Source organism: Suncus etruscus, chromosome 11, assembly GCF_024139225.1.
Source record: "Suncus etruscus isolate mSunEtr1 chromosome 11, mSunEtr1.pri.cur, whole genome shotgun sequence".
Classification (NCBI taxonomy): domain Eukaryota; kingdom Metazoa; phylum Chordata; class Mammalia; order Eulipotyphla; family Soricidae; genus Suncus; species Suncus etruscus.
In genome coordinates this window covers 107,058,316-107,073,333 of record NC_064858.1, presented here as the reverse complement: position 1 = coordinate 107,073,333, position 15,018 = coordinate 107,058,316, and the positions used below count along the sequence as shown (strand labels likewise).

At 48.7% G+C, this 15,018-nt stretch overlaps 1 protein-coding gene across 1 annotated transcript in view; it reads right to left on the bottom strand.

The window, feature by feature from the left end:
• CACNA1C (calcium voltage-gated channel subunit alpha1 C) overlaps window positions 1-7,421 on the bottom strand; it is a 657,609-nt gene extending 650,188 nt beyond the window's left edge. Inside the window, exon 1 of the mRNA XM_049783035.1 lies at window positions 7,394-7,421. Within this exon, the coding sequence (XP_049638992.1) occupies window positions 7,394-7,421 (28 nt within the window). The remainder of the gene's footprint in view (window positions 1-7,393) is intronic.
• Window positions 7,422-15,018: the final 7,597 nt, after the last annotated feature.

Genomic DNA, 15,018 nt, shown 5'->3' with positions numbered 1-15,018 from the left:
CAGCCCAACCCAGCTAGTCATTGCCCCAACTCTCCCTAAGGGGCTGAAGCAAGCCTGTGTTGGGACAGAAAGGAAGCTAGCAAATCAAAAAGGACTTGGAAGTGTATTCATTTGCAGACAAAACAATGATCTAAATTTGGTAGGAGTTTCTTCTGGACGTGTATAAACTTCTACTCTGGCATCTTAAGAAAAAAATTTTCCTTCCATTTTTGGGCCATACTGGTACTGGCTCAGGGGTAACTTCTGGCTCTGCACTCAGGAATTACTTCTGGAGGTGCTCAGGAGTCCATATGGGAGGCCAGGTGGGCCGCATGCAAGACAAGTAGCCACAAGCCTACCCACTATACTAATGCTCCAGCCCCCAAAAAATTATTTTAAACCTTTCCATTAATAGATAATCCCTCCACCACACACACACACACACAAACACACACACACACACACACACGCACGCACGCACACACACACACACACACGCACACTCGCACACACTTTCCAAATCCAACATCTTAGAAGTAACTTTAAAGCAGGACAAAAGAAGAATGGGTGGAAGAACAGGCAAAGGCTGACAGATTTATTAAGCAAAATTTAACCGGACTCCAAGCAATGTTCTCATGGACAGCTTACCCATACTGGAGGGAAAAAAAGGGCTTATATCTGTGTGCAGCCACATCCTGCCACTCTCAGAACCTGTTCTCAACGGGAACCAGAGTTTGTTGCTAAAGTTCCAATTACCCATAAAATGTTCTGACTCTAGAAAATCGATTCCCAGAGAGACGTTCTATTTATTCTATCTCTGTTTCACAAGTTACACTAACGCTGTGAGTCTGAAACCACCTTCCGCCTTGAGGAGACAGCACAAAAGAGTGATCTAAATTTGGTCGGAGTTTCTTATGGACATGTATGAACTGCAGGATTGTGTGGGGAGGAGCATTAGGAAGGAAAGGAATTGAGGGGGGGCTGGCATCAGTTAGGTAACCCTCCTTTTCCTCATCCTCTGTTCAGGTCAGATCACTCCTCGTCACTTCTTCACCTCAGCTCCAAGTTCCCTGGGTCTCTGGAGAAATAGGACATCCAGTTTTCCATCCCTGTGAAACTGAAAACTGCTTTTCCTTATGTCCCCCAAGTCTCCGCTTCAGTCCCATAAGTAGAAACTGTGAGCCCCAAATTCTTGCACAGATTCCCCTCGTCAGGTGGGCTTCTTACCATCCCCATCTCGCACCCACCTGACTCCGAGCCTTTTTACAACTCCAGGAGGCCCAGTTCACATGCTTAGAACTACAGTCAGGCTCTAAGGCAATGGTCCTCAAACGACGGCCCACGGGCCACATATTGTATTTATTCCCATTTTGTTTCTTCACTTCTAAATAAGATATATGCAGTGTGCATAGAAATTTGTTCATCATTTTTGTTTTTACTATAATCTGGCCCCCCAGCAGTCTGAAGGACAGTGAACTGGCCCCCTGTTTAAAAAGTTTGGTCCCAAAGTACTGAAGAGTCAGAGACTACCACAGGGCCCTTCTGTCCTTAAGCAGATGCCTTAAGGTGCTCCTCAACTCCTAAAGAAAGAAAGGAGGTGATGAGCTCCCTGGCATTCACACTGGACGAGTCAAGCCTGGCCTGAAACAATATGTGTCCCCTCGGGGTGAGACTTAAGCCACAGAGAAGACTTTGTGTACGGAACCTGAATTCTGAGATTCAAAAAAAAAAAAAAATCACATTTTTGAAGCCCTACATTTTGCTTTCTCAGAGATGAATTCAGGTAGAATCTACGTGCCTGGCTTTGAAACCAGGCGGAAAAGTGCCCCATTTTCCCAGAGGGATCCTGTCACTTTCACTTGTTTTATACAGTATCTGACCTTGAGGTGCATGTAAACAGGTGTTTACTAAATTATTTTCATAATGACATCCCTGGCTTGGAGTGTGGTTTCATTATGAGAATGTTTAGCACTTACGTCGCTAAATATTCAGCACCTGATATTTTGCGAAAACAATTCCCCCGCCTTTTTATTTTCTCCAAATCTACTCTCCTCTGCAGTGCCCAGCATTAGCTTAGGCAGCGGAGAGGCGGAACCCAGAAACAAGCTCAATCAGTGTGATTATTTTGCTAATTAGACTTATTAAGTCTCCAGGTGTTTCCCAAACACTCGACCAGCTTTCTCCAGTCCACACCAGAAAATGAAACTGTCTCCTGATTTTGAATTCTGAGCACTGACTGTTTCCCAAGTCACAGCAAAGAATGGCTGCGATGAGATGGGCAGAGCTAGACTAACTCATCGCCAACTACCGCAAACACCAGGCAGGAAGAATTCCTGTGCCAGGAAGACAGCACCGTCGGATACTCTCTCACCCCTCGCAATGCCACTGGAGAGCGTTTCTAAAAATTTCAGAGGGACTGGAGCGATAAGACAGTGGGTAAGTTGCTTGTCTTGCATGTGGCCCAAGAACCCATCCTTGACATCCCATTTGGTCCCCAAAGCATCGCCAGGAGTAATTCCTGAGTGTAGAGCCAGGAATAACCCCTGAGCATGGCTGGGTATGGCCCACAAGCAAATCAAACAATAGTAATAAAATTAAAACCTCAGGAAAAGAAGATTCCAAGAAGTTGTATTACCGGATCATCTATTCCTGGTTTTTCAGAGGGGTGGGGTTGAGAGGAAAAGTGTTGGAGTCCTTGGCAGAGAAAGATGGGTACACTGGTAAGGGGTAAGGTGCTGGAACGGTGTATTTGAGAAGCCAATATTAATAGTATTGTAAACCACAGAATCTCAATCAAAAAAATTTTAAGATAATGAGGGGGCTAAAAAAAAAAAGCCCAACTCATGGAACTTGCCTCTGTGACTAAAGCCAAATGAAGAACGGGATCAAAAGCACCAGGATGGAAACCATCACTGAAAATTAAAGCGAATCTCAGTTACTTCCTAACCCAGTCTCAGGAGCTTTTCTGCCATTAACCGGCAGGAGACCAGCCAGACTCATAAAAACAGAATCAGCTGTGAAGCGTACCCATTTATTTTTCTGGTTTTTCCCTAATAAAGTTAGGAAAATGTCGGCTTGCCTTTGAGCCCTGGAGCAGACAAGTTTCATAACCCCCTAAAGGTTAGGGTTTCCAGCTCCCCAATTTCAGAGGAACCTCTGGCTCCTCTGGTGACTAAATCATGCATAGTAAATTAGAAAATGAATGGATAGCCATAGCAAGGTCAGCTATCTCCCAAATGGCTCCTCAGCTCCCAGGTTCTGTTGGAAGCTGCCTGCCTGGAGGAAGCCAAGCCTGGATCATGGAATGGAAGAAGTCTACAAATTCCAAGGGTGGGAAGGCTACCCAAGACCTTGAGACCTTCTGTCTGGGTGAGGGCCTGAGCCCAGCAGACATGCCTCTGTGTGTGTGTGTGTGTGTGTGTGTGTGTGTGTGTGTGTGTGTGTGTGTGTGTGTGTGTGTGTGTGTGTGTGTGTGTGTGTGTGTGTGTGTGTGTGCTGACACAGGAGTGGAAGGTCAGGGAGCTGTCTGCCCAGAAAGCACAGGAGAAGCTCTCCAAACCTCCAAACCTAGATGTTACCTCACCACCCCATCCATCAACAGAGTGCCCCACTCCTGACTCTTAAGCCCTCGAGCGCCACCTACTGGGAGAGGCAGAAACCACACCCACTTTGAGTTGGCCTTGGCTGCATTTATGCTTTCAAGCAGATGTCCTTTCATTTGGTGCTGTATTAAAAGCCCGGGAGTGTGCGGCTCTCTATAAAGAAGCTAGCCGGGCCTGAGAATCCCAATCAGGACCCCTGGTAGTAGAGGCCTCAGATACAGAGGCACCCACCACAGGCATTCTTAGAGCAAAACAAACCAACAAAAAAGCTGAAGAGTTAGTTCCAAGTTCATGGCCAAGGCTTAGGAAGAGGAGTCCACAACATTATGGTTCACCGTTCCATTTGAAAAGTGTCTACCTGAAGGGAATAATTCTATGCCCACTGTGATATTTAAATATCCCTACAGAGTTCGGAGACATTACCAATATTTCTCTCTGTGAAGCATGGGTTCTCCAAAGTGCATTGTGCTCCTTTATGATCTATCTAATATGTGTTCTTTCCTTATACAGTGTATGTGTGTGTGTGTGTGTGTGCAAAGGCACACGCTAAAGTAGAGCTAGCATAATTTAATAAAAATTAATCAAGTCTAGGGAACAGAAAGATAGTACAGCTTGGGGATCAACTAGGATCCGGTCCCCAGCGTGCCATAGCTTCCTTAAATCCCTCTAGAACAGATCCCTGAGCACAAAGACAAGAGTTAGTCCTGAACACTTTCAAGTATGGCTCCAAAAAGAAAAAAGAAAGAAAGATTGAGTCTTACAATACATTCTATGTATATAGTATTGGAAAGAATCTGAACAATACTGTAAACACTAATCTGAATCTCACTAACCCTTTTTGTCCAGCATTGCCCACACACAGTATCCAGGGCAAGAGAAGCCAATTTCACACTTTTATGAACCTTCCCAAGCTGAGGTGCAAGCAGCATTGTTCTTGGACCATTTAGAAAGAGTTCAGCGTGATCATATTATTATTACTTTATTATGATAATTACTGCTCTACTCATTGCTTGGTATTTCAAAGAAAAGCACAGTGTGAGTTCCACCGCTGGAACATGTTTTGCCCCTCTGTCTCGTCTCCAGCAGATAAGGGTCATTCTGATGTTTTACTTGTTAAATGGTAGACTACTTAAAAAAACGTATTTACTAGCTGAAGCCTGCAGTGGAAAAAGCAACCCAGAAAAAAGAGTGGGAGGCTGGCTGGCACGGGACCAGGGCAGACAGGGCACTGGAGGTGACGAGAGACCCACTGGGTGATTCTCACACTCAGAGTCAGACTTCAAGGAGCCTCTTGGCTGTTCCAATGAGTTAATCTCAGGCTTCCACACTCAGCCCCTCACCTCAACTAGCGCATGCCGAGTGAGCACATGTGCACACACACACACACACACACACACACACACACACACTCACACACACTTCCATCCAGAAGAGAAGAACCAAAGCCCAGCCCCTAGCAGGCAACTTTTCAGTCCTCCTTCTTGGGTTGTCACCATCACTGATCTGAGGTCATGTTTGGCTTCTCTGAGCTGTCTTTCCTGAAACTCAAACCCCCCAATTATGGTTCATGGTCCCCTTAGCTATTAAGTCACCAGCAACCCCTTCCTTGTAAATTGTCATGCTCTTGTAGGCCTGCCCTTCCCTACCTGTCAACTCCCGCCCCCCCCCCAAAAAATAAAAACAAAAGCCCTGGCAATGCCAACCAAGGGAGAAGGTATGAGGAGAGAAGGAGACAGAGACCCTGGTGCTTCACCTGAAAACTGCTTCCAGGAATGGAGGCAAAATTGCTCCTGTGAATTACATAATCACTGCAGCTTCAAGAGAGCTGGAATCCGGGTTGTCATAGTGTTCGTTGGCACGTTGTTGGAAAGGCACAGCAATGGGGCCACCACTCGCTGGCTCCCTTTCCTTTCCCTTCATCTTTCTCCCCAACCCCTCCATGCTCAAAGCTCCTCATTTTAAAGCATGCTCCCTGCATAGGATAGGGTAGGAGGTGGGCAGGGAGTAGGAGATGCCAGGGCAAATTAATAATAATAATAATAATAATAATAATAAAAGGAAGGAAAGGGACTAGGAAGGGAGCTATGCTACAAAGACCTTCTAAACTGCCTAAGAGGTTGATGATCATCTTCACAGTAGATTGTTACTGTTGACGATAGTAATACTATGGAGCTGGCTCTCTTCAAGGCTGCTTAGGCTCCTAAGCTGAGAATTTGGAGGAGAGAGATCCAGCCTCTCTATCCCTTGCTTCGGTGCTTCTAAACCCCTCTTCCCTCCTCAACCCAGCTCTTCATCCCTACTAGAAGAGAAGAGGGGAAAGTGAGGGTTAGGCCGTGGGACAGAAACTTCAAGCCATAGAAGCTGTTCTTATCACCCTCCAGCTTTGATTCACCCCCCAAAACCTCTCGAGCAAGATTGATTCTACCAAAGAAAATCAAAACCCCCAAACTGCAATCTGAGCTGGAAATAAGAGGGATTAACGGTCCTGCTATCAAGATGGATGCAATCCAGGAGTAGGGCTGCTTAGCTGTCTCAGGCTCCAAAGGGCAAGAAGCTCTGGCCCCAAATTACAGTGGTGGGGAGCAGGGGGGAGGACTTTGCAAAGAAAGCAGGAGATTACAAAGAAAGGCCCCTTTCACCAGACTGGCTTCAGAGCTTGAAGAACCCCAAGAAGTAACAGAGCCCAACAGCGACAGGTATGCATCCAGGAATTGAAAGGCGGAGCTTCAACAGAGCAGTGGGGACATGCTTGGGGAAGGTTGGGAGAAGAGGGGTCCGAGTCAGAGATTATACCCCAAATATCAGAGAGAATCAGAGGCAAAAAAATGAGAAGCCCAGGTGGCCACATTCCTTCCTTTAAGCCCATCCCCTCTCTCTCTTCTCCAACCACTCCATGGAAGCCTGCAGTGCCCAGCCATACCCCCCCCCCAGATGCATAAATAAGATCTCGTCTTGAGGGATAGGGGTGGGTGGGGGAGAAAGTTTTCAGGAAGCCGGGAGTTACCTGCAAGCCCTTCTATGGCCAAGGGGGAGCAGGTGACACTTGATGCCCAGGATGGAAGGCAAGAAGGGCAAACCCCCCAGGCTGGGCACACCCTTTCATTATTTCCTTCCAACATGCAAAAAGCAATGCCCACACAAGCGCCCGACGCTGCCAGCTGACACCCTCGGGTGCTGGCCGCAAGTGGGTGCTCACAGGAACCCCGGGGCGTGGGCACGGTCGGGGTCCAAGGCAGGAGAGGCGGGTGGGTGGAGAGGAGCTCAGGTGCGGGGAAAGGGGGCGAGATGCGAAGAGTGGAGACGAGGAGAGGGAGGTTCAGAGGCACTGCCGCAGCCCCCCACTTCTACACGGCTGTCCCCCGTCCTCGGAAAGTGCTGCCCAGGGAAAGGGGCGCCTGGAGGCCACCGGGACGCGCGGGGTGCGCGCGCGCTCTCCATCTCGCCCCGAGCCAAGGGTTGCAAGGGAGCCGGGCCACTGGGCTCTTGGGGTTCCCGGGGAGTGGGTCTTGATGGCACCGGCTCCCCGGGCCTCCCCCGAGCTCGGCGGACCGGGGGAAGGCGAGGAAGCGAGGCCGCGCGCGGTGGCCACTTGGGGAACTTTTCCCCCTTCCCTTCGCCTGGAATTTCATGGGCAACACATGCTCGCGGGGGATGGGGCGGGAATTTTCCTCTCCGGCTCTTGGGCGGTTCGGACCCGAGTCCCTCCGAGCTTCCCACCATCCCCGCGCCCCCCGGGGACGCACCCCGGGGGGAACCCGCTAGGCTAGACGGGGCGTCGAAACCAGGGGCGCGGGGTTGGAGTCCAGCCTTACCTTGGTGGTTTTCCTCCGGAATGTACATCCTCGTGTTTTCATTGATCATGGACCAATTTTTTTTAAATGCTCATTTAAAAAAATGTGTTTTCAAAGGAGAAGAAGCCACAAAGAGGAAAGAAGCTGCAATGTTTCCCCAAAAGAAGAAGAAGAAGAAGGACGAGTCTGGATGCCGGCCGGATCCCTCCTCTCCCTCTCCCGAGGTCGACGGCTTTCGTGCCCAAGTGATGCCAGCCGAGCCGAGCCAAGCCAAGCCGGGCAGCTGCAGTATCTCTTCTTCCCCTTCCAGGATTACCTGATTCCCATTATGGCATCGAACACCAAAAACTGATCCTGGCCACGACTGCCTCCTCGAGTGAGATGGCAAAGCATCCTCAGTACATCCGGGCCCCTTCCAAGAATTTTTTTGCACCGCACCTCTGGCGGCTACACCATTTGGGGAGGGGGGTATGTATATAAAAATCACATTTAAAAACGGGCAAGCAATCAATAGGAAGAGGCAGAAAGGAAGGGAGCCGGGGTTGGGGGCAGAGAGGAGCAATGGACCCCCCAAGCTGGAGGAGGAGAGAGAGAAAGAGAGGAGAGAGGAGAGAGCGAGAGAGAGAGACAGAGAAGAGGGTCTGCTCCAGGGGACCAGCCAGGGGAGGGTCTCTGCTTGCCGGAGGCGAGTCCCCCCGAGTCCCCAGCCCGCCTGGCTGGCTTTCTGTCGGTGCCAAAGCTCCAGCAACTCCAGAGGCGCAGAGCCGAGCCGAACCGAGCCGAGCCGAGCCAGCCGGGCCAAGCCGTGCGCCCTCCTGGCTGGAGCGGTTTCTGCAGAGGCGGAGAGGGAGAGGGAACGGGAGAGGGAGAGTCGAGTCGGGGCGCTCGGTCCCTCCCGGCCCAGCCCAGCCCCGCCGCTGCGCTCCGCTCCGCGCCCGCCCCTGCCCGCGCCCGCCCCGCCAGACGCGCTGAACGCTTCCAGATGTGGCCGCCGAGGCGACGGCGGCGCGCGCGGGGACCAGGGCGCACGGCGCGGAGAGGGGCGCACGGCGCGGCGCGCAACGGGGCTCCAACCTGGGCGCCGGGGCTCGGCCGCCGCTGCCCCCGGGAGGGCCTGGGGGGACGGGGGAGGCCTCAGACCCGCCCCCGGGCGGCGTGGGGAGCCCCGAGACACGCCTTTTCTCTCGCACCCGGGCCCATCCCCCGTGCGCCCCTGATGTCCGTTGGCCGGCCCACCGAGCCGCCAAGGCCGCGCGCAGTCTTGTCTTGTCTTGTCTTGCCAGGGGCATTTGCGAGAAGGGGATGGGGAAGGATGCGATTGGTCCAACTCCACAATCTCGGGGCACCCCGGGCTCCCCTTTCCCCCACCCCCCGAGCCCCAATAGCCAAAGCAGCCCCCAGGTGCCACGGTTCTGGCGGATCCATTGCGACTAGGATCAGAGCGGTTTGGAGAAGTGGCACCGAGCGGCACACGGGCAGGGGCGCGGGGAGGGCCCGAGAGGCGGAGTCTGGATGGAGAAGCAGCGGTTGCCCAGATGTGGGAACAGATTCGGAGACCCCGGTTTTCTTCCGGGCTTCCCCGGAGGGGAGGCGCGTGGGCCACTAGGCGAGCCTTACCTGCTTCTCTTCACGGTTTCCGCCGCCGCTCCGGGAGAAAGGTATTGGGCGCCTCTCCCTTGCCAGAGGAACCCACCGTTCTCTCCATCACTCTGGGCCACAGCTACAAGTTCCAGGGCACCCCCTGCAGGCCCGGGTTGCTGGAGAGCGCCCCGAAGGAAGCTCTTTGGAAAGCCTGCTACCTTCTTTCTGAGCCTTACCTCCTGGCCTCTCGGGCACCCCACCCACTACGGGGGTGACCCTATCCATTCCCCCGCACCCCGGGCTTTCTAGCCCTGAACGCCACAATGCACGGCCAACCTCCCTTTCTGTGCAAATGTCTGATAAATCCCTGCAGCCTGGATTGGTCTTTTCTGGGAAAACCCTGCTTCTCGCACAGCCTTTCCAACCTGTTGATGGGACCAAAGCCCAGCGCCATTCTGGGCCGGGTCCTCTCCTTCTCCCACAGCTAGTTCCTCGGGAAAAACCCTGTGACTTCACCTTCGGGTCAATCTAGATGAACGTGACCACCTCTCTGTTCCTTCCCTCCACCCCAAGGTCTCAGCTTAGGCCTTTCGCCCGGGTTTCTGCCATAGCTGGTTTGTCCTCCACCCCGGCCTTCCTGTTGGGGTATTGTCAGTACAGTATTGTAGTCACCCACGGGCTCCGAAAGGTGTCCCAGTTTGTCTTCGAAAAGCCAACGTCCTCGTAGGAGCTCACCGGGCCCTGAACCAAGAGCCAGTACAGCTTCCCTCGTGACATCTGTTGCGTCCCACTTGCTCCGCTACGCAGACGGCCTTGCTGTTCTCCCCCAGTCTCCAGAAAACATCTCTCTGTGGATGTAAAGTGTGTTTGTACGCTCCCTTGCCTCCTTCAAGACTTAGCTCAAGTCTTTCTTTTTCCAACGACCCTCGCATCACAACCACCTGTCACCTCACCCCCAGCACTCCCAGTACTCCTCCCCTCGCTCTCCTTTACACTGTTTTCCCAACCCTATCTAACATACTAAATAATCCCTGGTTCATTCTTTGTCATGTTTATTTCTCTAATCCCACTAAAATGTAAAGTCCACAAAAGCAGGGATCTTTGTTCTTTTGGTTTACGAATCTATCTTTTTTGGGGAGGGATCACACTTGGTGGTGCTCAAGGGTTACTCCTGGCACTGTGCTCAGAAATCACTCCTGGCAGGTTTAGGGGACCATATAGGATGCCAGAAATTGAACCGGGATCAGGTAATCAAATCGGGGCCCGTCCAACTGGCCACGTGCAGGGCAAAGAGCCTATCACTGTTCTATCACTCCGGCCCCCACCAATTGAGTACAGAGACGAAAGGAATTTAATAAATTTATGTTGAAAGAATAAATAAGGAGTGAGTGCCAGCAGGAATTTCGGGAGCACTACAAGTCTCGGCATCAAAATGCTTCTCTCTGACTCCTTTTTTTGGGGGGTCATACCCGGAGGCGCTCAGGCTTTACTCCTGGCTCTGCGCTCAGAAATCACTCCTAACAGGCTCAGGGGACCATATGGAATGCCAGGATTCAAACCACCATCCCTCCTGGATTGGCTATGTGCAAGGCAAACGCCCTACCGCTGTGCTATCTCTCCGGCCCTCTCTGACTTCTATTGATCAATGAAACCCTACTGGTTTTCCCCTTTGGCCAATTGGGTGGCCCCATTTTGAATGCACTGTCCTTAGGAGTGATCATAAGCTTCACCAGTCTTGTCTCTTGGACTGCGAGCAGCACTTCTAGAATCTGTGGTTGCATGAGACTCTGACTTCTCTGCCCTTCTAGTGAGTTCAGGCTCTGTCTCCAGTCGAATGGAGAAAACTAGAAATAACACCAAGAAATATATTTGTATTTAGCTTTAGGGGATATTATAGGTCTAAGTTCCAAAGGCCAGTACCCCCAATTATTTCAATTAATGTTAAACACTGATATGTGAACTAAGAAGATAGGACAGGGGTTGAGGGCTGTACATAGTGTTCGCTGGACCCCAGTTCAACCCTGAGAGCACCTCAAGGGCTCCCAAGCAGCAATGGGTGTAGCTCCAGCACTGAACATGGCCCAGATGGCTCATTATTGCTAGAAGTAGGCTCTGGGCCCCCTGAACACTCCTTGGAAGCTCCCCTCTAACACTGGTTTATAACCCCTTTACTTCCTTGAAAAATAACGCTTACAACTCGCATTGTTATTGTTCCTTGTCAATATAGAAGCTTGATTGCCATTACTCATTTGACTCTTATGCAATCCTATAAGGTAGGTGCCATTTTTATCCCTCTCTGACAAACATTGAGGCTAAAATAAAGAGACTTAGTTACATGACCAGACTCTCCCGGCAGATAAACTGAGGCACCTTGACTTGGCCAGGAATGTCTATTCCAAAGTCATATTCCTACCCTGCTTATCTCAGGGGATAGAGAAGCATGAACTGGGGGCCCAGGGAGGAGAATGAACAATTTTCAATGGCAATAAAATATTTTCAACATGTGCCAAAGGTCGTTCACAAAGCGTCAGCCAATGGAGCCCTGCATCTACGTGTATTAGGTCAGACGCTGGATTTATCGGCAGCTCTGCTCAAGTTAGGCACTGTGGAAATACAGCAAGTAAATATTACCTTCATGCTTCTTTAGCTTCATTTTTCACTTCTCTTTTCAGCTGTGAAATGTGTTCTTTCCTTTCCAGAAAAAAAATGGTATTTCCTAAATATTTGGTCTTGCAATACACACCCATATCTCAGCTTTGGAACACAGCCCTCCATTCTCCTTCAAGGTAAGAAAGTCTAGGCATGACACCCAGAAGCCATACTGAATCCTGATTTAGGGATTTGGGAGCTAGAAGAAGCAGAGAAGGTGTCTTTCTTTCTTTCCTTCATTGCCTGATTTGATTCCCTAGCTAATAGTACTTAGCGTTCTTCTCCCGTCTGTCATAATTCTTCATTTGTGCTGCTCTTTCTACATAGTGTTATATTTCTATGTAGTGTTATATTTGCATATGAATGCACATTTCCTCCCCTTTAAATGTCTTAAAGAAGAGAATGTTGTTCATTTTTCTTTATGCGTAGATGGCATAATGCTTCATACATATGGACACTCAATGCACGTTTACTGCATGATTCACTCAGATAAAGATTCCTTAATGTGGCCACAAATCGTTCCTTTAGACACAAATAGGAGTTGCTGAATTTGCTGATAACAATCTAGTTCTAAGAATCTAAATAATCTAAACAATCTAAATATCCAACAACAACAAAATTAATTAATAACTGATAGGCTGGAAGTACAGCTACCTGTCACCTCACCCCAGTACTTCCAATCTCACCCCCTTTTTACTTGCATTTCCACCCCTATCTAACATACTAAATGACCCATGTTTCATTTTGTAATGTTTATTTCTCTATCCCACTAAAATGTAAAGTAGGTGGGTAGCATGCTTATCTTGCATAAAACCAACCTGAGTTTTATCCCTGACATCCCATGATCCCTTGAGCATTACCAGGTGTGATCCCTGAGCACAGACTCAGGATTAATCCCTGATGTGACTCAAAAATAATAATAATAAACTTTGAGAGAGTAACATTAATAAAACATCTTGTTCTAGCAGAGAACGTTTACCCCCAATTTACTATTGAGCAGTAAAACAATCAAACCACTTGCCCAAAATTTTACAGCTAACAAATATTGGAAGACCTGTGATTTGAACCCTAAAATCTTTCTTCAGAGACTATACTGCTGGCAACTTCATAGATAAATTTGGCTTCATTAATGCAATGTTTTCCCAATATGGAGATTTCTCAAAAAACTGGATATTGAGCTCTCATTTTATCCAGCTATACCATTACTAGGGATAAATCCTAGGAACACCAAAACACAATACAAAAATGCCTTCTGCAGACCTATATTCATTGCAGCACTGTTTACAATAGCCAGAATCTGGAAACAACACAGATGCCCGACAATAGATCAGTGACTAAAGAAGGCGTGGTACATATACACAATGGAAAATTATGCAGCCATTAGGAGTGATGATGTCATGAAATTTTTCTTTGCATGGATGGACATGGAAACTGTTATGCTGAGTGAAATAAGTTAGAGGGAGAGAGATAGACACAGAATAGTCTCACTCATCTGTGGGATTTAAGAAAAATAAGACATTATTGTAATAACACCCAGAGACTATAGAGATGAAGGCTGGGAGAACCAGCCCATTGTATGAAGCTTGCCACAAGGAGTAGTGAGTTCAGTTAGAAAAAAACTATACTAAAACTATCATGACAATGATAGTGAGTGAGAGAAATAGAATGCCTGTCACGAAGATAAGCAGGAGGTGGAGGAAGAGAGAGATGGGGCATTGGTGGTGAGAAGGTTGCACTGGTGAAGGGAGTGTTCTTTTATATAACTGAAACACAACTACAAACATGTTTGTAATCATGGTGCTTAAATAAAGATATTAACTTAAAAAATACAGTGGCGTGGGGAAAGATTATTTATACTAAACCATCAGGTTAGAAAATATTATGTATGCTATGGTTTCTGGGTTTTTTTTTCTTCCTTTTGCAGGTTGATGTGTATTAAAACTAGAAAATTAAAAGACTGGGAAATTAAAAGACTATAAAGGTTAACCAAATATTGACAATAGCTTTCTTTAGGAGGTAATATTATAGATACTTTGTGTGTGTGTTTGATTTCTTGTTTTTGGCCCACATCCAGAAATGCTCGGGGGCTACTCCTGGCTCTGTGCTCAGGTCAAGAATTAGTCCTGCAGGACTTTGGGGACCACATGGGGTTCCAGTGATTGAGCCACAGTAGACAGTATGCAAAGCAAGTGTCCTGTCTATTGTTCTATTTCTACCACCTTTACAGATAATTTTTTCCAATCTGTCTTCAGACTTTGAAAGAAGGCTCTTTACCTTCCATCTGCCGGCAGGAACATTGACCAACTGCTAGCCAGGAACATGTCTAACAAATCCAAAATAATTCCCAGCAAATCTCCAAGAGGCCCCCCTCCCTCTGCTCACCCCAATAACCCTCAATGCTACCATCCCCATCAAAAATTACCTATTCAGTGTTCCGAGCCCAAATGCTCCAATTTCCTCACTGTATTATACTAAGTGGCTGGTTAGTGACAGTCCCTCAGTGCTGAGAGCTAGGGGCCACCAAGGTGATGGTAAATGCTGACAGTGACTTTCTGGGGAAATGCTTTCGTCTTCCCCATCAGAAGCTTTCTCCTAACTCATACAGTTGTTTGTGTCTTGGATCCAAAGAAGTGACTCTGAGCTGAACACATACCGTGCATGCAGGAGGCTCAGGTTCAATCCTCAGCACTGCATAGGACGATCACCAAGCAAGAACAGGACAGTCCCTGAGCACTTCTGGGTGTGCCCTCATGTTGCCAGTCAGCCCCTGAAGAGGTTGACTGATGGAGGTATGGAGGATGAGGCCTTTCTCTTCCAGCTCCGAGCATGCGTCTGCCACCCTGTCTAGCCGGCGGTTCTGAGGTGAAACGGCGGGTAAACAGCTCGCAGACAGTCAGGCTTGTGGAAATATTAGCTTTATTTGGTGGACAAGACTGAAGTCCAAAGACTCAGCCTCAGTTCCAGCAAAAAGCCCCAGCCTTCCACAGACCCTTGTTTTTATCTCCCAGAATCAGGTATCACCCAATGGTGGGATCAGATACCAACCAATGGTGGAAGCAGAATCAGGTACTACCCTAGGATGGGGGCAGAATGCCAGGTCACACCCTAGGGTAGGGCACAATCACCAATCAGGTTAGGGTGAGTAACATAGTAATCCCCTAAAATATTTACATACACAACACCCTCAAAACAACAAAAATATCTTGTTTATCTATCTATCTATCTATCTATGTCTCTATTTAAGGGTAGATATACAGTCCTGATCACAGTGAAGTCATCGGTAGAGAACAAGAATTCAAAAGCCCTACTCAGCGTGTCCTCGATGGCTCCTTCTCTTCAACACATTGCTACACTGAACTATTCTTTCCTAGAGGCCAGAGAGTGGCACATCAGCTCAGTGGTTTTGTACTGGGTTA